This window comes from Hoplias malabaricus, chromosome Y (assembly GCF_029633855.1).
Source record: "Hoplias malabaricus isolate fHopMal1 chromosome Y, fHopMal1.hap1, whole genome shotgun sequence".
Lineage (NCBI taxonomy): Eukaryota > Metazoa > Chordata > Actinopteri > Characiformes > Erythrinidae > Hoplias > Hoplias malabaricus.
In genome coordinates, this window is record NC_089820.1 from 3,456,456 (window position 1) to 3,480,861 (window position 24,406).

General features: G+C 36.3%; 2 protein-coding genes across 3 annotated transcripts in view; both read left to right on the plus strand.

Moving 5' to 3' along the window:
• LOC136678000 (kinetochore-associated protein 1-like) overlaps positions 1-20,310 on the plus strand; it is a 46,040-nt gene extending 25,730 nt beyond the window's left edge. The window contains exons 33-61 of the mRNA XM_066655745.1: positions 781-878; positions 1,116-1,257; positions 1,513-1,569; positions 2,769-2,932; positions 6,189-6,293; positions 6,383-6,511; positions 6,595-6,711; positions 7,285-7,394; positions 7,836-8,070; positions 8,757-8,846; positions 9,762-9,930; positions 10,333-10,391; positions 10,905-11,121; positions 12,285-12,358; positions 12,811-13,021; positions 13,489-13,601; positions 14,198-14,253; positions 14,356-14,434; positions 14,530-14,654; positions 15,476-15,611; positions 16,366-16,461; positions 16,575-16,631; positions 17,504-17,558; positions 17,670-17,733; positions 17,872-18,001; positions 19,054-19,143; positions 19,259-19,413; positions 19,654-19,756; positions 20,182-20,310. Coding sequence (XP_066511842.1) covers positions 781-878; positions 1,116-1,257; positions 1,513-1,569; positions 2,769-2,932; positions 6,189-6,293; positions 6,383-6,511; positions 6,595-6,711; positions 7,285-7,394; positions 7,836-8,070; positions 8,757-8,846; positions 9,762-9,930; positions 10,333-10,391; positions 10,905-11,121; positions 12,285-12,358; positions 12,811-13,021; positions 13,489-13,601; positions 14,198-14,253; positions 14,356-14,434; positions 14,530-14,654; positions 15,476-15,611; positions 16,366-16,461; positions 16,575-16,631; positions 17,504-17,558; positions 17,670-17,733; positions 17,872-18,001; positions 19,054-19,143; positions 19,259-19,413; positions 19,654-19,756; positions 20,182-20,217 — 3,272 coding nt within the window. The 3' untranslated portion in view covers positions 20,218-20,310. The remainder of the gene's footprint in view (positions 1-780; positions 879-1,115; positions 1,258-1,512; positions 1,570-2,768; positions 2,933-6,188; positions 6,294-6,382; positions 6,512-6,594; positions 6,712-7,284; positions 7,395-7,835; positions 8,071-8,756; positions 8,847-9,761; positions 9,931-10,332; positions 10,392-10,904; positions 11,122-12,284; positions 12,359-12,810; positions 13,022-13,488; positions 13,602-14,197; positions 14,254-14,355; positions 14,435-14,529; positions 14,655-15,475; positions 15,612-16,365; positions 16,462-16,574; positions 16,632-17,503; positions 17,559-17,669; positions 17,734-17,871; positions 18,002-19,053; positions 19,144-19,258; positions 19,414-19,653; positions 19,757-20,181) is intronic.
• Positions 20,311-23,826: 3,516 nt separating this feature from the next.
• Positions 23,827-24,406, plus strand: part of LOC136678001 (synaptic vesicle 2-related protein-like) — a 28,505-nt gene continuing 27,925 nt past the window's right edge. Inside the window, exon 1 of one of the 2 annotated variants that reach the window (XM_066655747.1) lies at positions 23,827-23,962. In XM_066655747.1, the coding sequence (XP_066511844.1) occupies positions 23,928-23,962 (35 nt within the window). In that variant the 5' untranslated portion in view covers positions 23,827-23,927. The remainder of the gene's footprint in view (positions 23,963-24,406) is intronic. The other variant, XM_066655746.1, reaches the window with a different exon arrangement.

A 24,406-nucleotide genomic window follows, 5' to 3' on the forward strand; every position in this document is an offset into this window, starting at 1 on the left:
TGTTTGCTAAATGTAATTTTCTAAAGATGACTGTAGTTTAGCCTTGTGCCCAGTGATTCCGGGTAGGCTCCGGACCCACCGTGACCCTGAACTGGATAAACGGTTACAGACAATGATTGTAGTATAATTATTTTATTACAACCTTGAATAACATTTAAAGAAAGCTATTAAAAAATTTATATGTTTCTCACTCATTCATCCATGGGGAAATCTATTATTTACCAAGTTATTAATTAACACAAAATATATAAATAAAAATTATGCAGCAAAGCATGTTAATAAATGAGTAATGACAAAATAATCTTCATATTACAAAGTAATATATATAAAATCACAATTAATTAGTATAATTGTATAATTAGAAATGTATAAACACAATTTTTTTTCCATTTCATATTGAACTTAAATATTTTTCAGGTAGAATTTTGTTTTTATCTTTTATTCAATCAAATATTTAATAGAAATGGGAAAAAAAAGTTCTTGTAAGTTTGTAATGAGATTGTTTATCAAATAATTTTTGAGCATTCCTGTTAGTTTATTCATCATAAAATTTTAAGAGGCTAGAGCAGTTTTATATGTTTTTATATGTATAAAACAAAAGTGTACAAAGTTATCTACTGAGAGTGACAATATATTAAAAATACATGAATATTCTTGGGTAACACCTGCTTAAAATACAGGATCAAATGTTTTCAGCTATCTATTCTGACACACACATTACTGTTTTCTTCGTGTGCAGTGTAATTACTCTGATGGAGAAATCATGTTTCTGTATGACAGATCTTTTGCTGGACTGCGTGGAGTTGTGTAAAAGCACTCGAGGGGCCGCTGATGTTTATCGTCAGTGTCAGATTGATGACTACGGGTTTGTCACCAAGGTACATTTACTGCCTTAGTTTGGCTTCATCTTTTCTTTGTGAAAACATCTGTTCTTTTTCTAACAGTAAAAATGGAATCAAAATTATATACACACAGTAATCCAAAGTTATATACCTGGTATTGTAGAGTTGGAATCAGACATTTTAAAATATTGAACCGGGTACTGAGTTCTGTGAATCCCTACAGCCCTAGTGCTTGCTGTGTGTATTTATATGTGATCCGTGCTGTATGTACAGGATGGTGTCCTGAATGGCGAGGACGATGCCTACACCGAGACAAGTGTTCAGGATGTGTTTAATGAGGATGGAATTGTGCTGGATCCAGTCTCGGTGCTTCCAGTGCAGTATAAGATAACCAACAGTCTACTGCCACTCTCAGGTATGTATACACAGAGGAAAAATGTTATATATATTTTTATATAATTAAATAGATATAATGTTATATAATTTTATATAATGAAATGTGTGTCTGTGTATTATATATATATATATATATATATATATATATATATATATATATATATATATATATATATATATATATATATATATATAAAATATAATATATTAAAACCTAGATGTAAACAGATTTTGAAGCCTATTTCAAAAATATTTTTGTTTTCTGCTGTTCTAGACTCTACATTTCATTCATTGGGTTGCTCCTGCTTGCCGTATTGTGCTCTCCAAGAAGGTAAAAATTACTTATGATTATATGTTGTATATATTTGATTAAGAATTGCAACATGGGTGATCAAGGAAAGTTGTTTTTGTCAGTACACACACACACATACATACATACATACATACATACATACACACACACACATTTTATGTATATATATATATATATATATATATATATATATATATATATATATATATATATATATTTGTTTAATTCTCAAGTCAGAGTGTTAATCAATGTTGAATTAATATTTCAGATGGTCCAACTAATTTTAATACAAGTTAAAGACATGAGTAAAACTTATTTTTAAGTGATCATTCCATTTATAGAAAATAAAGATTTATTCAAGTTATATCCTTCATGGCAGTGACAACTGCAGTCTAACACTTGTGATAACAGTGACACACTGTTTTAATTATCCCAGAAATCATAAATATTTATATATTTATGAAATATAAAATAAATATTTTTCTGCAAATGCGAGACGATGTCTGCCAGTTCTCCCATTTATGTCGTTTTTGCCCAGTGACTTTCTTACTGTGGAATCATGTACACTCATTTAAATGAGGTTCTTTAATGGTTCTGTTGGACTTGACTGCGATGGCAATGTGTTCTTGGAGAAGTTTAGGGTGATCTGGCCACTCCACGGAATGTTCACCACTGAGCCTTAGCAGTGGCTTTGTGATCCTTTCCAGACTGGTAGATTACAATGACTTTGAATCTCTTAAGAACATTATATCATGTGCTGCTTTTTGAGAGCTTTTAGCTTGATTTTAGCACATTGCCAGAGGCTCCATTTACATTCTTATGGTCTGTCAGTAGTCATGGCTAGGTGTGGCTACTGACAACTGTCAATAGAATTTGGTTAAACAAAACCAAACATTGGTTTAGTAGCTAAATGGCAATTACTTTTTTCATAGGGAACAACAGCATTGTTTTATATATAAAATTATATTTTTGATCTGAAATCTTTGAGGGTAACAAAAATTCAGGAATTGAAGGTATTGGGAAAGTAAAAATTCACAATCCACATATATAAACAGCTGTAGTGTTCATGTTTTGTGACGATACATAAACCAAGGATGTTTAGAGACAGAAATAAAAGCAGGATATGAAAGTTTTTAAATGTAATATTAGTCATTTTGCAAGGCTGCTTGTTTTGTGACTGTATTACTGTATTGGATAATCTCTCTCTATTGTTATAGGGACTGACTTTGTTCGTCCTCTGCTGGGCCCAATGGCCACAATGCTTCAGAGTCTGCAAGAGTGTAGTCAGTTAGAGCTGGCTCTTCGGCTCCTGATGGAGTCTTATGGCAGCATTTTACAGCACTTTGTCTCCAACAACATGGATCTAACTCTGAGCATGAAGGTAAGTCTTAAGATTAACAGCACTGAATCTGTTACAGTGAAACAGAGGAATTAGTGACAAATTAAAAATCTATCACTGAAATAGGACAATGTGAAATGCAATCCACACACGTCATTGTTCTTCCAAACCAACATGAAGAACCCGTGCCAAAATTAAAAGCAAATTACATTATTTTCACGTTGCTTGATCTTTTTACTGAAAAACAATACATGAGAGTTAGCATTTAAAAAAATTACATGCTGAATTAGTGTCAGAATTGAATACAATCACCTCAAAATGTACACAACTGTATTTCTTTACATCATGAGATTGTGCCATAAAGAAAAACAAATATTCATTACATTGATTTAATGTTGCTCTGTCTCTTACCAGAAAAAAAAAGTGTGTCGATTTTCGTTTAAAGAATAAAATGCTGAATTTGTGTCAGAATTGAACACAAACCACCGAACAATGCAATCAGCTCAACTGTATTGTATTCCACTGTGTGGCGCTGTGAACGTGCCAAAGCAAAATGCAAAGCAGGAATTGCATTTCAGCTGAGAACTGTGCTGTATTTGTGCCATGATTGAAAAGCAAACTCTATCCAATCCCAGTCCTCTAGGCAAGGCAAGGCAAGGCAAGTTTATTTATAGAGCACCTTTCATACAGAAGCAATTCAAAGTGCTTTACAGAAAAAGAAATTACATTAAAAGCCAGAGTAAAATCATAAATTCCAATAAGACAATTACATAAAAAGAGTAAAATGATTAAAACAATTTAAAATGACAATAAATGAAAAGAAATAAAAGAAATAAAATGCCGTTACAGAAAAGTGCAGAATATTTTAAACTGAGCTGTAAGCCTGCTCAAACAAGAGAGTTTTAAGTCTTGATTTAAATGTGTCTAACGTTGGGGCACTTCTAATATTCTCAGACAGCTGGTTCCATTTAAAAGTGGCATAGTAGCTAAATGCTGCCTCTCCATGTTTAGTTTTGACCCGAGGCAGGACTAACTGACTAGTTCCTAAAGATCTGAGATCTCTGCTCGGCTCATATCTCTGTAGCAGATCTGATAAATACGCTGGTCCTACCCCATTGAGACATTTATAAACCAGTAATAACACCTTAAAGTCTATTCTATAACAGACTGGTATCCAGTGTAAGGATTTGAGGATGGGGGTGATATGATCTCTTCTTTTGCTCCGAGTGAGAACTCTGGCAGCTGCATTTTGAATCAGCTGAAGCTGTTTAATGGTCTTTTTTGGAAGTCCAGCTAAGAGACCATTACAGTAATCAATCCTGCTAGAAATAAAAGCATGGATAAGTTTCTCTAGGTCTGGTTTAGTCAGAAAATCTCTAATCTTACTGATGTTCTTAAGATGGTAAAATGCTGATCTAGTAACCGCTTTAATATGACTACTAAAACTGAGATCTGAGTCCATTGATACACCAAGGTTGCGAGCCAGTTCTTTAGATTTGAGGGCTCTCGAGTCCAGATACGTAGCCAATCTTTGTCTCTCAGTGCTATTCCCAAATAGTATAATCTCAGTTTTATCTTTATTCAGCTGCAGAAAATTGTGTCCCATCCAGTTTGTGATGTGTTCAAGGCACTTGCTTAATAAGTCAACTGGGCCAGAGTCGTTTGGGGACAGGGCCATGTAAATCTGAGTATCATCTGCATAGCTGTGATAGGACAGCCCATAGTTCTGTAGAATCTGGCCAAGAGGAAGCATATATAAATTAAATAAAAGTGGACCAAGAATAGAGCCCTGGGGGACACCACAGGTTACTGGCATGTTCTCTGAAATATTATTTTCTATTTCTACAAAGTAGTTCCTGCCTTCCAGGTAAGAAATGAACCACTTCAGGACTGTTCCTGAGAGTCCAACCCAGTTTGCGAGTCTATCTATAAGAATCTTATGGTCAATGGTATCAAAGGCAGCACTAAGGTCAAGAAGTAATAGAAGAGATACCTTTCCAGCCTCTGTATTTAAGCGGATGTCATTAATTACCTTGATTAGAGCAGTCTCAGTGCTGTGATTAGACCGGAACCCGGACTGGAATTTGTCTAGGCTACTGTTTATGGACAAGAAACCAGTGATTTGCCTGAAAACTATTTTCTCAATGATTTTGCCCATGAACGGTAGATTAGAAATTGGCCTGTAGTTACTTATCAGAGAAGATTTACAGCATCTCTGTAAATTCATCAATAAAATTAGCGCTGTACTTCGGAGGCCTGTAGACAGTTACTAGTAATATCTGTGGTGTCCCTTTCAAAACTACACAGAGATTCTCAAATGTTGTGAAGTCTCCAAATGATAACTGCTTGCACTGAAAAGAACCATGGAACAAAGCAGCTAGACCTCCACCTTTTCTGCTGGCACGAGATGCATTTAAAAAATGAAAATCTGGAGGAGCCGACTCCAATAAAACAGTTGCAGCACTACATTCATTTAGCCAAGTCTCAGTTAAAAGTATAAAATCAAGCCCATGTGCTGTAATAAAATCATTAATTAAGTGTGATTTGTTTGTGAGAGATCTGATATTTAGAAGAGCTAACTTAGTAACTTGTGCACTTTGCCACAGAATCTCTGTTTCACATTTTATTTGCTGTAGATTGGCTACATTCACAGAATCTGACCTGAACTCTCTGTTCTTTCTCTCTCTGATAAGTACTGGAATGGGAGAGATTACAGGCATCAAAGGTCCAAGCTTGTTTTGAACAGCTCTACAGAAATTGGGACATGGTTCTTTAATAAAGACTGTGGTTCAAAGAGCCAGGGGTGTAACCATGGCTGGGCTTGGGCAGGCCAGTCAACCCTAGCTGATTGCTTTTTAATTTGGCACTAATTCCTCTCCTAAGATCTCATATATCTGAAGCAGTTAATTTGCTATCACTTATCAGTAGTACAATATATTATGGCTTATTAAGCAACATTTTATGACACCTCCATAAGACATAATCATATATTAACATTTATGAAGGCTTTTTTTTTCCTTTTTTTTAGCAAGTTCCAGGTTTTTTATAAGGGCATTATTAATCAAATTCACTCTAGAAAGTGTTTTAATCACTGGCCCTTGCTGGAAGACAACTTTATAGATGTTTAAGTAGGTTTATGTCGTATGATTTTTGTGAGAGTTGAAACATGTAATATTGTGAGATTATGTCCTAACAAATAAGCAAAAAGTAATAATATAATTTACATTTTTTTTTCTTTTGAACCCTTCCTGTGTTGTTTGAATAAGAAACATGTTACACTGATATTTTTTCACTTCAGCTTCATACTAACAGTCGTTTAGTCCGAGACAAACAGACTCTTGATGCAATAGAGAAGACGGCTGTGTCTGCCATCAGAGTGGTTGTGGTTTCCTTGTTACATAAGGTGAGTGTTCTATGAAATACCCGAAATTCATTCAGTTAGATTCAACATGTCATTTGCATTACTTTCATATTCACTGCATCCTGTATTAGGTTCTAAATTGGAGAGTTGTGGACTGTGATTTGGCCATTGGACTTTGCACAATTCTGTGTAAATCTGAGGTGCTGGAAATTCTCTGGAAGATAATTACAAGTGCTTGGCAAAACTATGATAAAATCATGGTAAGAAAGTCTTAGTTAATAACCTTCATCTTCATCCTTCCATGTATTTTGTATGACTTATTCCTCTGTCCCATTCTGCTCAGGCTGTGGCTATGGTTGGTGCTCGTTTCTGCTCACTGAATAATGATGATGAAGAGAAACAGAAGTTCTTGCTAGTTATTACAGATGCAGACTGGGGAATTAAGCTTGGAAAATTTGGGGTTAGTAATGAAGCAAATCTACAATTTCACTGTTGATTTTCAAGTGGAATATGCCATCCAGCCATAATAATCGCTTCCTTGTTTTCTACACTCATCATCCTTTCTCTCTGCTTCACTGACTGCACAGGAGCACTTTGTAATTCTGAAGTTTTTGAACACTGTGTCCACTCACTGTCCATTCAAACAAACACTCCCACCTTGTTCGTCCACCTTGTATATTAGATGAGAAAGTACGCAGAGCAACAGACACAAGTCTGTAACAGTAGAACTATGGAATGCTCCTTTATGGTCAGTGAAGTTGGAGAATGGACAGTCAGTGTACAAACATGAGGTTGGTCATAAAGTTATGGCTGGAAGGTGTGTGTGTTTAAAAGGGGTGTGTGTGTGTGTGTGTGTGTGTGTATATATATATATATACCTTTTAAAACATCTAAAACTACTTATCTTTTGTTTACACATTCATAAGGGTTTTCCAGATCCGGAATGTTAGTATTCTATCTCTTTAATATTTAATAATATAAGGCATCTTTAACTATAATTGCTGACTTTGTCTTTGCTGTTATATTCATGCAGGTTTCTATCCAGTCTGTATTTAGACTGTGTTCAGAGACTAAGAGGAGTCTGATTCCTGTCCTTGTGAAGAACAGAAACATCACAGCGGAAGTATTACAGGAGTACTGCAAGTATGTGTTCTCCTCAGTTAATAACAAAATGGTGAATTTTCTATTTTGAAGATATGCTGAACTTTCATCTTAAAACCTCTAGCAGTCCTGAAGCAAGTTTTAAACTGAGAACATTCATCTGTCCACTTTATCTCACTATTATCACACTGGATAATGTTCATAATTGTTTATTTAATGCCAGATCAGTGTAAACTTGCCACATGTAAATTATATTTTAACTTTTAATTTGATATTATTTAAAGATAAATGTTAAGTTATTAGGTTGTAAGAGGACGTACACGCCAACTACTTGCTTTGTTGGAGATTAAGCTATATTTCCAATATTGTTGTACTATTGTGTACTAATTTTTTATTTAAATTGTAAATTTAAATTTGATGTGTGTACATCTAAATACAAAATGAGCTGTGTTTTTCCTTCTCTTTTCCTTTTGTTCTTTGTAGCACATATGGGCTGGACAGTGACTCTGCAGTCAGTCTTTACATCACCACTCTACTGCTGCAGGATGAAGGAGAATTTCAACAGAGTGCGCTCGGGGCTGCTGACCCTAGATTGATCTCAGGGAATGAGGACACTCCACTAGGACATGAGGACATATTAGAACGCGCACTGAGGATTGTTCCTCAGCTCAGCTCCCCTGGAGACCTGGTTATCAGTCTGCACACAGCACTGACCAAGGTCTGCCTTATAGCATTTTCCATATGGAAAAATTCAGCTTTTCTCAACTCTCATTTACATGCTTGTCTGGCACACGTCTAAGATCTGTCATGTGTTTATATGTTAAACTGGAAGGTTATTAGCCAAATCAGTGCATAGATTTTAAAAATGCATTTGTAGTTAAACCATACCATGCACACATCAAAGTTCCTTCATTCATTTAATTTGCAAGCAGACATTAAAATAATTTATTAATTCATCGGGGGGTAGGGGGAATCCACAAGACATGTTTTCACCGTAAACTACATTGTTTTTTTAGTATGTCAGCCTTTACGTTATTTAACATTTCCATTTTTAACAAGCCATTTCATTATTATATATGATGGAATTATTTTTCCAAAATTCGTTTTGAGGGCTCTTTGCTGTTTTTCTTTTGTGACTGTGAGAGTTACACTTTTTTATGTATTTATTTATTTATTCTTGTTTAATGACACTGGCGATTGGTAAATTATCTCCAGACTGGGGAGATAGTAAATGGTGAGGAATCTTTTGAATTTAATAAAAAGAGCTTGTAGATTACAGTCGTGAAACTCACCTTTAAAAACTTTTAATCAGAATGGGCTGCTGACCTCTAACTTCAGAATGTCAACAAGGCAACCCCTTTGGTGTTTTTACTGTTTCTGCATTGGATCATTTCTCTTCTACAGTTGAATCCATACAACTATGAGAAGATTGAGAGATTGCTGAAAACCATTCAGACTGCTGATGAAAGCACTGCTGTTTTACCCTTATGTCAAGTAAGACTTTATATCCCTTCATCATTTACATATATTATTCAATAAGAATAACTAGTATTCTAGAAACTTTGCATCTTGACTTTTGTAATTGATAAGAGTAAACTGGCCAGTTAGTGTCATAGATACAAGTGATTACAAAACCCATAACCAGCAACTGGATTCAACATCTGGATTTGAAAGCTACTCTTATTTGAAGGATAATTTGTACATAATGGTTGTGATGTGATGTTACCCAACTGCTTTGGTTCAGTGTTTTTAATGGCCTGCCTAATACTGTCTATTGAAACTTTTTTTTATGAAATTAAATATATGTTATGTTGTGGTCATTAATATTCATGTAGACAGAAATTAAAGTTCCCATCCTGTGAAAATCTGAGTAAAACATTTTTCCCCCAATAGTTATGTGCCTGTCCATTTACATTTATGAATATGCAAAATGGTAGCTAATGATTCAGTATAATTGGTTGGTTATATGCTATTTCTGAAATGGTGATTAGGGGCCAGTGTAAAATGCTGGATTGCATGACTTTAAGAAGGTGGCACGGTGGTGCAGCAGGTAGTGTCGCAGTCACACAGCTCCAGGGACCTGGAGGTTGTGGGTTTGATCCCGCTCCGGGTGACTGTCTGTGAGGAGTTGGTGTGTTTTCCCCGTGTCCGCGTGTGTTTCCTCCGGGTGCTCTGGTTTCCTCCCACAGTCCAAAAACACACGTTGGTAGGTGGATTGGCGACTCAATAGTGTCCGTGTCTGTGTTGCCCTGTGAAGGACTGGCGCTCCCTCTAGGGTGTATTCCTGCCTTGCGCCCAATGATTCCAGGTAGGCTCTGGACCCACCGCGACCCTGAATTGGATAAGCGGTTACAGATAATGAATGAATGACTTTAAGAATCTTCTCATTTGTTGTTCCTCACTCTGAAGATGATGGGTTTACTCCAACACCTGAAGTCACACAAACGTATTTCTCCCCCCACGGACTTGGAGAACACTTATCTTCTGGAACATTCTCTGGAGGGTACACCACTCGCCAACACTCGGCTGCCATTTCATCTTCTCCTCCAGACAAACCACTACTTCTGGAAAATTATTTGTGAGTATCACTAATAGTCAAAGTGGTTTTACTGCTGTCAATTTTCAGCAAATCTGTGGATAGTAGATTAATTCAAGAGCAGTTCTATTGTATTTAGAAATGTCTCCTTTGATAGCTATGTATCTAGGTTACCTAGCAAAATGTAGATATTGTGGTTGTTTCAGCCAAAATTACTTTTGGAATATGACACAATACAAGTCAAAACAGAGCTCAGTTATATACTCTACAATACACAATTACCAAATGTTTGCTGATATCCCTTATTAGTTAGTACATAATTAGTACATTCAGCTACATTAAGGTTCACCGATTGTGGATGTAGGGGGCCAGTTGTGTGCACAGACCTTTCAATTTAGCGTATTGTATAAGTATTTGCATGTTCTTTTTCATCTTTATTTACAGCTCCAGAGCTCAATGAAGAGACCCTGCCCACACTACTCCTTATATCCAAACTCATGAAGGTAAGAAAAGTGAGTGGAGGTGGCATCAGCATGTTCATTTTTCAGGAAAAGTAGTATTTATAAAAGGCTTATGATAGAAGTTGATGACAAATGACATTTATTAACATGGGCAGAATTCCTAAGTCTGAAGTATGGCTATTTCTAAATGCTATGTAAAAAAAAGAAAACAATGTACAGAAATGACATGTTTTGAAACTGTTTTGAAAAATATCTGTTACTCATTTATTTGGAAGCAAAGCATTCAGAGTTATGTTGTTAATTGTAATGATTTATTAGCAGCTTGATTTCTGTTGAAAATCTTTGTATAAGGAATCTAAGAACTGAGAACTGGCCAGGATAATCATTGCAGAATACTACTGTGATTAATTTGCTTAACTAAAAGGTTTGGTGTCTGTAATTTTAGACCATTTAAAACTAAAGTGATAAATAGTAGGATTATGTCCTAACTGTATTTCTGTTGATGAAAAGGTTTCATTCTTTCTGGGTGTAATAAATTTTTTGTGTTTTACGCAGGTCAGCCTGGATAAGCTTTACGTCTTGGTTGTGAATTATATATTCAAGCACAAGATGATGCCCTTGTTACTGGATCAGAGTAAACGCTTGCATGGTCATGGCCCAAAGAGAGACACAGCCACTGTAACACAGAATATATTTAAACATGCCCGCTGCATTCAAAACCTGGAACTGGCTGCAGCCACCATCCACAAGATTGCTCAGGATGTGCCCCCAGGTCAGTCTAAAGCTGTCTCTAGACTATATAGCTTTCAAAATCCTAACAGATAAAAAAAAATCTGAAAGAATCTTAAATTTCAGCTATGAAGAAGTAATATAAATCCAAAACAACCTTTGTCACAGGGTATGAAAAAAGTTAAACCGGACTGAACCTGTTATGCTTTTTATGTATATGCAGGTAGAGTAATAAAAGAGTAAATTTGCAATGAATATGTTTAAAACGTGCAGATATAGCAGTAAATGTTTGAGAAATCTTTAACTACAAAATGGCAGCTTACTTGAAATACTAAAGAGAACTCATTAAGATCATTTAACATGTATTGTAAGCATCAGAATGAAAAATAATCCTTGAAAAATTACTTGAATATCAAAACCTCTAATCATTTTGGTGCTTGATCAGACAAACATTTGTTATCACTTATATTGTTTAGTGTTATGATATGTTACTGTGTATGTAGCCCTATCAAACGTTTAACATCTTGTTGCTCCACCTAAAAAAGGAAGAGAGGTAAATGATTTAACTATTGGCTGTAATACAATGTAAAATAACCCATTCGTTTCTCATGGTTCTTGCTTTAGTTACTCCTGTTTTAATAAATTCACAACTTTTTAAATCAGTTTGTTTTATAGCTACTGAATAATATACATAAAATTAGGCTAAAGTTAACAGTCAGATCCCTGCCTTTCTTGTTTGAAATTGTTTGGCTATGGCGGTGGTGAAGCAGGTAGTGTCGCAGTCACAAGGTCCAGGGTCCTGGGGTTGTGGGTTCATATCCTGCTCCAGGTGTCTGTGAGGAGTTTGGTGTGTTCTCCCAGTGTCCGGGAGGGTTTCCTCCCACAGTCCAAAACACGTTGGGAGGTGGATTGGCTACTCGAAAGTGTCCACAGATGTGCGTGTGTAAGTGAATGTGAGTGTGTGTCGGCCTGCGAAGGACTGGCGCCACCTCCAGGGTGTGTTTCCGCCTTGCGCCCAGTGAGTCTGGGTAGGCTCCGGACCCACCACAACCATTAACTGGATAAGCTGGTTACAGACAACGAATGAATGAATGATGTTCATGGTTCCTTGCAAAAGGCATATACACTCTCTATAAGCTTTGCCATATGCAGTTTTAGTTTTATGTTTTTTAGTTCATATATTATTATATTTTTCATTTATTTCAGGTGCAGAGAAGGCCATGTTTTTAAAGTTCAGCCTGGAGCTTGTGCACAATTTACTGAAGTCTGATACTCTAGAGGTTTGTTTTCATGAATGGATGTTCTGAGATCTTATTGGGAGCTTATTTATATACCCTTGTTTTTGTCATATGTAATAAAATATACAAAAGAACAACGGGAAGTAATATAATTCCTGTTGGGGCAAACTTCACATTTGAGAATGAAAAGTTTTAACAGTCCTGTGTTATGGTAATGTACTTTGAATAAATGCAACATACAGCAGAAGCTCTTATCCTCATGTATAAACATAACATATATTTAAAAGTAGGTTGAAATGGTATTTCTGCAGTATTTATGTTTGAATTTGGCAGAAAATTTTAACATAAATACTTAAAGGGGTTTTTCCACATATCTGATCTGCAATATAAAGTTTGATATGCTTTACCAAACTTTACAGTTCATAACACAACACTATTGAGTTTCAGCTGAAATTATTTTTGTGCCCACAGTATTAATATGCAGTTTTTTTCAGGTGGAGTTACAGATGAAGGGAGAAATGTTGATCTCTAAGCTGCAGCTGCAGTACCAGCGCTCAGCCACAGAAAATGCCCTTATAAGTTTTCAGATGGACTCCCCTGAGTTCCTCAAACTTACCGGTCTGCCCGGTCGCCTCATTGTTGCTCTGTTTGAGCACAGCTCAGTGGTGGAGCGCATGAAGAGCCCTGCTGGACACATCTACCCTGGTGAGAGTAAACATCACATTTTAACCATGGAACAGAAATATTGTACATTGGTTAAACCATTGGCCTTATCGTCGGGATGTCACCATTTTTATTACTTATGTATAAGCACTCTATTGTTCAATATTTCTGTGACATGCCCCTCCAGAAGAATGTAGCAGAAGAATACCATCTGCTACAGAAATATTGCACAACCCACAGAGCTACCTTCTGTTCAACCACAGTTCTGCCATTAAGACATTTGATTGCCAGAGACACAAAGGGAATGCCTATATTGGCTTACTGTAGCTTACATTTGAGAGCTCTAAATCTTCTGCTATATATAATTAATGGGAGAGAGCACAGAAAATTTAGAATTAGAACTTAATCAGGCAAGCCATCTAGCTTTTACAGATCACACAGTATAAAAGTAAATGACTTTTAATCAAGATGTTTCAAGTTGCTTGAAGGATGTAAATATTTTTGGGCAGATATTCACACTGTGGCTAAAGAGATTGCATCCATCAATGGAGTCGACCTCCTGAAGATTCGGAACATTCTTTTGGAGAAGTGGATTTGCAAAACTGAGCAGGCAAATGGCAAGGTGGGTTACATAAATAATTACCCGTACAACACCCTAAACTATTTGTGTGCTGATGATTATACAGGTGCATCTCAATAAATTAGAATGTCATCAAAAAGTTAATTTTTTTCAAGAGTTTATTTCTTTTAATGTTGATGATTATTGTTTACAACCAATGAAAATCATTATCTCAGAAAATTAGAATAATTGACACAAAACGCCTGCAAAATGTTTCCTAAGCCTTTAAAATGGTCCCTTAGTCTGCTTCAGTAGGCTACACAATCATGGGGGAGACTGCTGACTTGACAGATGTCCAGAAGGCAGTCATTGACACCCTCCTGCTGTATCCAAGCAAATTAACTGTTTTAGAAACTGGTGCACAAGCAACATGGATAACCGCAGCCTTGAAAGGATTGTAAAGAAAAGGCCGTTCAAATATTTGGGGGAGATTCACAAGTAGTGGACTGCTGCTTGAGTCTAGTGTGACATGTCATCTGCTGCTGTTGGTCCACTGTGTTATATCAAGTCCAAAGTCAGCACAGCTGACTTTCAATGGTGAAATAAGATTGTAGCTGCTGTTCTTGTTCTTATAATAATATGTCTTTATATCACTTTAGGACATGCAGTACCATGAGCAGGTTATTGATATAACTGATGACCCTGATCTAATGAGGTACAATTTTGTCTAGTATACAAATATATTTTCCCAAAATTAAAAAGAAAGTCTATTTCTATTGTTCAATTATTACTTTATTTTACTTTTTTTATTTTAAAGAGTGGTGTACTTACTGCAGATGCACCCTATGGATATGAGTGCCCGTTTACTCAGTCCCATCTTGAGTGCAGAGACATGGGTAAGAAATAATGCTGATATTTTTAGCCTCACGCACCTAATTAATTCTAGTATCATTTATTTTAGCTTTTCCCATCATGTGTGTTTACTTTGCAGCCGTTGGGTGGATCAGGTCTCAGATTGACTTTTGAGCATCGCAGTCGTGCCCTGTTCTGTCTCATTCACATTGCAGACTCAGCAACACTGGAGGCTCTGTCTCACACACCCAGCAATAAAGTGAAGTATGTGCCAACAGACCAATAAAAACGACTACATTTACTTTCAAGATCCCACCGGTTATACACTGTCAGAAAAAAATGTCACTGTGGTGGTATCTTTTGCTGTAGATTTTAAAGTTGGGACTTCATACGTCCCATTTCATCTCCAGGACTTATATTATTTTTACCTAGTTCTATAATGAAATATCCCCAAACATTACAAATATCCCCCTCTCCTCCTGGAGAAGAGACTGTAATGAACCTTTAGGGAACCCAGCTGGACTGTAACACCACTGCGGTACCTCTTTAAAGGTACATTTGCACTGTTTGTACCTTTAGTGACCAATAATGTACCGCTACCTTACCTTTTTTTCTGAGAGTGTATGGTACCTGTTTGTGTCTAGTAATAAGAAAGGCTTCTAGAGATTTTTCCTGATATGTGGAAGTGCAATGTATTTTTTATTTTTTTTTAAACCATGGCAAATTGAATGGTAGATTTTAAATACACAAGCATTCTCGAATTTACATTTACATTAAAATAACACATTTAAATGTCTTAATTATTCTTAATTCTAAAGTAATTCTGTATTATATAAGCAGTGCAATATTTTATAAACTGGCTTTACAATTAAATATTCTTGTAAGCTAAGTTCATAAAGCAAATTCCCATCTAAATGCTCCTTTATGGAATTTAGTTCCTCAATTTCTGTGGAGGTTTGTTATTGCTTAAAACATTTTTCCCAGAAAGCCATAATTTATGTTAAGATGTAAATTGTGCTTAAATGTTTTATTTATTATTTTTAATTTCTATTTAGAGGTCTTACCGAAAGCTTAATTTCTCATAGGTACTACCTGAAGTGCTATGTGTATCTCTCTCAACTGGAGGCTCTTAACATTCCTTATAACCTGGAGATGTTTCTCAGCAGCCCTAAGGAAGGCATGATTAAGGGCTTATGGAAGAATCACAGCAATGAACCTCAGGTACAAACAGCTGGTTTTGTCAACCAGTTGGTACATATTAGGTTTAGGGTTTCTCTAACTTTGATGATATTTATGGCAATTTACAGATGTTTTCCCCAATGCAAACCCTCTTTTGACATAAGTACAGCTGTTGCATTTTATGATGAAAATGCAAAAACCCTTTAACTAAATTAAATCAAAAAGGCAGTCACTGTTCATTTGCATTTTTGACTGATTAAATATCAATTTAAAAGTTCCTTTCAGGTAAATTATTTTTCAACCATATTCAAGTAAACCGTGAATCGAGACCATTTTCCTCCAGGATCATGGTGCAACACAACAACTTTTCTCTCAATAAACAATCTGGAAATAATTGAATATTTATGAATTTGTAATAATTAATTGCTTTGACATCCTAAGTCACAAGTTTGAGGATAATTTTACTTGTTAAGTTAAATAGAGAAAGCAAAGTATTCTGTCAAAATATCAGCGTACTATTGCCAGAAGATAAAATTGGCTACAACAGATTTGCTACTTTGTTCATTAGCTTGAAAATTCTAAAGAAAATTCATCAGTAAACTGTAGGCCCTCTTCACAAATTGTGTGTAAACTGTCAGTAATTATTGGGTGATTGTTCCAAACAATTTATAAGCACTGTCACTTATGTACAATATCTGGAGCATTTGTATACTTTTTCTTTTTATAATGAGCTATAATAACACTTCCTGAACCATATGCACAAGTTTGAACAGGGCATCTCTTAATTTCTGTGCAGGCTGTGCGTCTAGTGGCAGACCTTTGTTTGGAGTATCAGGTGTTTGATCCACATTTATGGAGTGGAATCCTGCAGAAGCTTCTGGTGTTTAATATGGTATATTTTTTCTAATCTTAGCTGAGAATATTGTCATTTGCGAATGTCTTTATGAAATCAGTGTGCACTCTACAAAGGTAGCATTAAAAATGTGATCTTTTGTTTTTGTGTAGATAAACTACCTGCAGAAAATTCTGGAAAATCTCCAAGCAGTGCCCAGTCTTTTAGAGGTATTGAACGGCCTTCTGCTTGCTTTTATCACACACGTGGTCATATGAGATTAAGATAAGTTTATTGTTTAGCATAGATTTTTTTTTTCTTTCATATTTTGAAACTCACTACCTTCTGTACAAAGTTTAGAGCTCTTTTCACTCCAGTGGAAAACATTGTTAATGTACTTATTTCTTAAGCCACATATGCAGTTTTTCCTATTTGGTCATTTGTTGGGTAAAAAAACTGTGCCTGTGGCACTGGTAGAGCTATATATTGTGGTACGTATATCGTCTTAAAAATATACTAGCAAATTTGCTGTCTGTGACCCTGTCTAAGCGCAAACACAAGCATAACTCAGCATTTTCCCAACTATATGCCGGCACCAAACAATTATTTTTCATTTAAAGCAGTAGCATTCTTGAGTGTGGAGGGTGCAAAATATTATAATGAATGATAGCAATATATTGGTGTAATTTATTAATTCTGAAAACAGAGAGGTCTGAGTTTTCTGGCCATTTTGCACACCTTTATGTACATGTTTTATATGCACAGCCTCTAAAAGCAGATTGAAAACACCTTTTGCTTTTAACCTGAGCAGCTTCATCCTGATTACAAGAGCTACTGGGAACATGGAGGTATCAGAATGGCAGATTCAGGCTTGATCTTCTCATTCACTGATTAATTCACAGAAATACAGAACGTTACTGAAGACCAGTAAACCAAAAGAATGTGCAACAGATACCTTGTAAAAACAAGGCTTAACATTGGTTAGATGTTTGCACCTGCACTGGTCATCAAATTACCAGATATCGTTTTTGTAATTTGTAAGTGCAACTTTCAAAAAATATATTTACTTTGAACAGTGTCAGTATTTTGTCACATTTTACAGATCCCAAGCTTGTCCAGAACCTGGCGCAGTGTGATCCTCGCTCCATTTATGACAGGTAATTGTGCTTTCTGTGAACATAGCATTTATATTTAGGTCAAAAGTTTGTGTAAGGTAGAACACTGGGTTGTGTGTATTATTCTGAACACTGTTACTCTTTCTTTTACAGCTTCGCTTCCATTGAGCCCCCATCAACAAGCCACTTTCTATAAGACATTTGTACTCTTACTAAAGTAAGCGTACTTAGTTACATAGCTTTAAACCTAGTTTATTATTGATATTAACCACTAAATGGTTAAAAGCAATGATATGTAAGAATCATAATACTGACTTCACTGTTGAACTCTAATGACTCTGTATGTTGTGGTCAGATGCCCTTTTCTTTTGAGTTTGGATCTGATTGGCATTGCCAAGCGTTTTGCTCAGTTCAACCTGATGGCCTATTCTCTCGGGACCCTCTTATTTATCCCCTGTTCCAGAAAGAGGGAGCAACAAATCCAGGTAAATTTATTAGCTGTGAAAACAATATTTGAGATTTCATGTAGAATTTGGGCAAAGTGCAGCTTATTTTTTGAGCCAAAGAATTCCACTTCCGAACCAGATCTCTAGGGGTGAGCGTGGGTTGTGTTTGGGTTAATTCAGAAAATCTGCATTTTCTGAAGCTCCTTGTTAGACTCACTTGCTAATCCCACCACTAAAGTCACAGATTATACACCAGTTAACCAGGGTTCGCTGTCTAATTTCATGTACAAAGCCCAAAATATGAGTGGAGTGGTGCATTACCTTTATAAATTGCCACATTTTCCTAAGAATTAATATCTGAATCTCAAAATTAAAAACAGAATACATAAACAAATTAATTTCTGAATATTCAGGGCCAGCCCTAGTTTCTAGTTGCAGCAGTGTGCTGTTTCTGATTCTGCATAATATACTGTCAGTAATGTTCAGAAACCAGACATGCCCTGGCCAGTCCAATACATCTGTGATAAGGGGAAGATCTGTGTATCCTACATTAAGACAAAAAAAAATGAAACACTAAAATGTAAGTCAAATAGGTGAAGTGACAACGATGTAATTAAACTAATGAAATGGAATTATGTGCAGTTGAATAAAACAAAGGTAGTATATGACACACCCCCCCCCATTTCTCCCCCTCTTAAGGCTTTAAACACTCCTGGTCAAATTACATGTTTATTTGATTATTAATTCATTCATTCATTGTCTATAAGCACGTATCCAGTTCAGCATCGCGGTGGGTCTGGAGTCTACCCAAAATCACTGGGCACAAGGCAGGGACACACTCTGGAGGGGGGCGCTAGTCCTTCACAGAGCAACACACACTGACACATTCACTCACACCTACGGACATGTTTGAGTCGCCGATCTAACTGCCAATGTGTGTTTTTTGGACCATGGGTGGGCGTATACCGCGCTAATGTTTTGAGACTGTATGACGGTATGAAAAATATGGATACCACCCATCCCTAGTGTTTAATCTGTCACTGTGTCTATTCCAAATCTATTTATTTATTTATTTCCCACCCTTACATTAGAGTTTCCTTTCTTCCTGTAACCCTGTGGTTATTTTGGATCAACTGGAAGAGAACATGAACACTGGAGAGCTTGCTGGTGTCCCATCCCAGGTTTTAAATGTTGTTATTATTGACATTAGCTAGTTCTTCATATTTCACCAATATTATTTCTGTGTTTTAAATGTAATAAACCCAGACACTTTTTTGTAATGTTTCTGAACTTTAGATCAAGGGCACGGTGCTCTCTTTCCTTTTTCAAACCGGTCGCTACCAGGACTTGAAGAAGACTGAACATTTTCAGGCCCTCACAAAGCACTTTGTCTTAAAGGGTCATTCTGAACAAGTGAATGAACTGGTGAAGTACCTTGTAAATCACAACAGGTCAGTAGTGTTTAATTACAGCAGGACTTCTATACACGCCATAGCCATTTTTCAGGAAGTCTGCCTGATTGTGTACAGGGTGGTAGATCTCCAGGAACAGGCCTCCATTGGGCAGCCCTGGGCTAGAAATTCTGTTCATATTAGTCATCATCATTTTTCATTTTGGAAAGGGATAGCCTTATACACTTGTGAGGTATATGCTCTAGTCCTTGTGTTTTTTTTTCCTTCTGTCCCTAATAGGGAGGAGGAAGCTGTTGGTCTTGCTCAGGAATATCTAAGATGTAAAGGGCTAAAAGTAGCAACACAAACTTCAGCAAATACTCCTTGTTCTGACCCCATCAAGGTAATAAAAACAATGAATTCTTTCTTTTGTGTTTTTATGAAGTGAAATAATATACATTTATACAGAGGCTGGCTTTTGTATTTAGAAGGGTATGAATCATTACCATAATTTTTATCCTCTTAGCTATGGCTTTTAGGCAGTTGGCAAATATTACAAATATTAAATGTAATTGTAATGAAAACACTGCAATGTAATTGTATAAACAACATCTGAAAAATTAAAGAAACTACATTTTAATCACAGCTCCATACATAACACCTTAAGTATATGACAGAATACCTTTTATTTTGTCGGCTTGTGTAGACAAAATGCTTGTCTCTTCCTCCATTTCTACAAATAATCAAGTCCACATAGTACTTTTGTTAGTGAACTTAGTCTACATGTCTTTTTGACTCATAAATTATTCTCTTTCTTCCCCGTTTCAGGACTTCTTAACAAAAACAATGGAATCCAGGGGTTGAGAAAAACCTATGTATTTGCACTTTTAGATAAGATAATTAAATAAAGGTTTTGTAGAACATAACAAATTTTGGCCTTAAAGTTATTTCTCTGCACATGACATGACTATTATATTACACAATTGGTTATCATTAAATAATGTTATGTTTTTGTGGTTTAAAAAGTATTTACATTTAAATTATAGAAATGATACGTTTTAATTTTGCACACTTCTAAGTTTGTGTGTATTCACAGATGCCAGCTTACTATTTATAAAAATGGCATTATTCTCATGATCAATGTAGATGTATATGACATCAAAAAAAGAGTTTAAAAAAAGACAGATTTCTTCATAACAATTACAGTAATTGTGTATTTTTATTGAATAATATTTGTGTCAATTTAAAAGTAATGTTACAAACTTTAAATTTCTACAATTAAAAAGATAAGTAGCTAAATCCGTCACTTATTGGAAGATAATTGGGTGTTACATGCCAGCTTTTATACTACAGAAACATAATGTTCTTTTTATTATGCTATGTTTTTCTGAAATAATAAAATATGTGGAAAAAAAAACTATTCTTTATGTGAATTTGTTCAGTTCCTTCAGCAGCGGCGCCTGTCAGTCCTAATTAGCTTATAGAGATGTTTGACCTGTCCTATAAGGCCAGAGCAAGGGAGAGAGTGCTGGCCATTTACAAACCAATCAAATATGCCGGGCAGTCTACTACTGGGCTTCCTTCATCATGGTCATGATATAGTGGCCTCCATCCCACTAAATAGAACAACCCCATTTCCAGAAAAGGAATTCTGAATAAAATGTAAATGAAAACAGTGCAGTAAAGTTAAACCGGAAAAAACAATACACAGGTAAAGTTGTGTGATGCTACCAAAAATAATGTTAGTGACATGATTGGCTTTAAAACAAGCCTCAGAGAGTCTTAGGTTCCCCACTCTGGAAATCACGGATGTTGCCTTTCCCAAGCTAAAGAGGAGAGGGACTATCCGACTTGTTATAAGCGCATAGTAAAAAAGCCAGCATCTGTGGTAGTATGAGGGTACGGTAGTGCACATGGCATGGGTGACTTGCACATCTGTGAAATCATCATTAATGCTGAAATATATATTTAGGTTTTGGAGCAACCCACTATCATCCAGATGTCTTTTTTTGGAGGAATGGCTTATTTATTTCAGTAAGATAAGGCCAAATCATATTCTCCATGGATTACAACAAAATGGCTCCTTAGTCCAGGTGCTAGGACCTGTTCCCAAATGCTTACAGCGTGTTGTTGAAAAGGAGCTGATGCCACATGCTGGTAAACATGCCCATCTCAATTTTTCTGGAACGTGTTGCTTTGTCTTTGTACTATTTTCACTTAAACATAGTGTTAAATTGATTTGATGATTGTTCTTTTGTCAGTGTCGCAAACGTTTTGTAAATGGGATCGGCACATATCAATCTACACCACTGTTGTGCAATTTTAATCTCAATCAGTTTAGAAATGGATATCTACATCAGTACCACACACAAATTACATTCTTGTGGCTGAAGGCCATCAAATCCTCATAGGCATGTTTAAGCTGATATCTTTCATTTCAGAAGAAATGTTGAATCAACTGTTCTCCTCAGAGGTTTGGCCACGTGGTGAACCGGTGAAATGCAGATAAAATTCTAAGGCAGTATTTCTTTAAAATATACCCAAAACCTCTGTTGATTGTAACAGTATTTTTATAGTGATTTTTCTACTAAAATATATATATTTCTGTTTCCTGAGCAATTGAAATGATCTGAAATGCCTACATTTAGTAAATGGATGAGACTAACTGTTTTTAAAAATAAATAAATAAAAATTCAGTTAGAATTCTTCCTCATGTTTGCGTGACAGATCTGTGTGTGTGTGTGTGTGTGTGTGTGTGTGTGTGTGTGTGTACAGTAAGAGGGTACTTTGTTGTGATTGAGAGGATGGAAGGTGTAAGCTAATTTAGTTGCATGCTCAGTCTGAAGGGATTAAAGCAAAGGTGATTTTCTTTCTCAGCTCTAACCAGGATTAAAAAACCTGACAGTAGAAATCTGACTGCAGAAGGAAACCAATGCCTATAAAATACACATCAGTTACGGCTAAAGCCAGGGACGTTCTTTGTCACTATTTGCCATTCCCCATTTCATATAGCACTGATGACTCCAGAATTAAGAGCACAAACTCTCCATATTCATGGTGACTGTTACACAAAACAAAAACATTTATTCAGAAAATAATGTTTTCTTAATAATGTAAATATTTTTGAGAGATTTTTTATTTTTAAGACAAAATCAGTCCTTCACAAATGTATATTTAGAAGTTTATACACTGAATATTTCAAAATAAAATTGCAATAATACAGTTTTAAAAGTACAAGTATTAAGTGCTGTCATTTCCAATAAAGTTCTCATTTAAAGTAATTTTATATATATACACCACGATTTGTAGTAAGATTTGCAATTAAACTTGCATTCAAAATGATTAAAATAATGACTTATTTTCACTGTTAACTCTGCAGCTCATTAGTGTTTGTTGCTTTTTGTTTACTCCCCGGCTCATGTTTAGCTGGATTAGTGAAGCTGATCTGCTCTTGTGTCTGCATCATGACTGAACATCACCTCACTAGTGACAAAATTCAAACAAGCCCCGCTCCACCCATATTCTACTGAAACCCCGCCTCTGTACAGCTGTCTTCTTACAAGCCCCGCCCTTCTCCACCTGTATTCAGCCTAAGTCCTGCCCATGTCATATTCTTATTAAACCTCCAACCATATTCCTCATAAATGATGCTCAGTAGATTTGTGTGTAAAGCATCCCAATTAGGTAGTTATTCTTCGCTTACAGAATGTACACATCTGTTTTCCCTGTAATAGTGCTCTGTTGAATGATCCTGATTTCCATATGTAGAGTGTAGCAAGACTGGATCAGCTCTTTAAAATAGTTCTCTGTAAAGTGATCTAGATTTCTGATTGTAGAGAACAGTGATTAAGACACATTTCCATTGCCATTAATAATGATCCAGATTTGTGTATAAGAGGAATTGTGTTGTTTTAGAAATGTACAGTTGACTCTCTAGTGAATAGGGACCTTTTATATTCTCTGTAAATTCTGTGTTAGTGTCTCCATTCAAGGGAATAGGGACTCCCTTCTGTTCTCTGTGAAATTGCACCAGATAGTCCGGTAAAATTAGTAGTAAAAAGGGACCATTTTCTTCCTCCAATGGCAGCTGGTGAAAAATATTTTAGGTGGGGTTGTTTGTGCCACACTGTCAGTATCAACAACCATCCCAATTCAATTTAACACTGAGAACTTTCTCCAGGAGAGAGATATGGAGGAGAATCAAATTTGTACACGGTTTGTCAGGGTGTGCGGTAACTTCGTGGCCACAATATATTATTTTGTGGCCTCAAAATACTATATAGTGGCCACGACTTGCTAAATAAACCCACCATGTCACCTTAGGGGCTCCGTAGGTTCCTTATTCTAGTGAGATGGGTCCATATCCTTCACAGTTCTTTTTCAGAATCGCAAGAACCCACCGCCAATCCGTGCGTGGTAGGTGGGGCCTGCCCGGAATACGGGTGGGAAACGAAAGTCCACCTTAGTGAGTGTAATGGCTGTGTGTTATCCATGGTGCTGAAAATCACAGCTCTCCGTGGACAATGTAACGGCGATGAAAGAAAGAGGTGAGCGCGGAGACCAACGGCGCCATTATGGACGATGATCTGTTCCAGTTGAGGCAGCTGCCGTGAGTGTCCGCATACGTTTGGTTTCACAGGTTTCTACACAAACTGGGCCGTTTTACCGAGGCGCCCTCGTCGCCCATCGTGCTCTTCTGTAAACACGGACACTAAATGAGCGCTTCTAACGCCCTACACGGAACATTATATTCCGAAAAACAACTGCTTTGAGCGAAATCACGCGAGGCGGTGCGTGTTTTGTTTCCCGTGGGCGCGAGGAAGGTCTTTCGCCGTGTTGTCGTTGTTGTGTAAACACCACAGTGTTCCCTTTCTAAAGGCTACGGAGCCCGTTTCACATTTACTATCTCAAAATGTATACTTATTTAACACCTCACAGTAAGGGCATCGTACCATAATGACTTAACATCTTATAACTTACTTAACATTTCATACCTATGACTTGGCATCTCATATAAGGACCTAAAATCTCATAATAATGACTCATTCCCTTA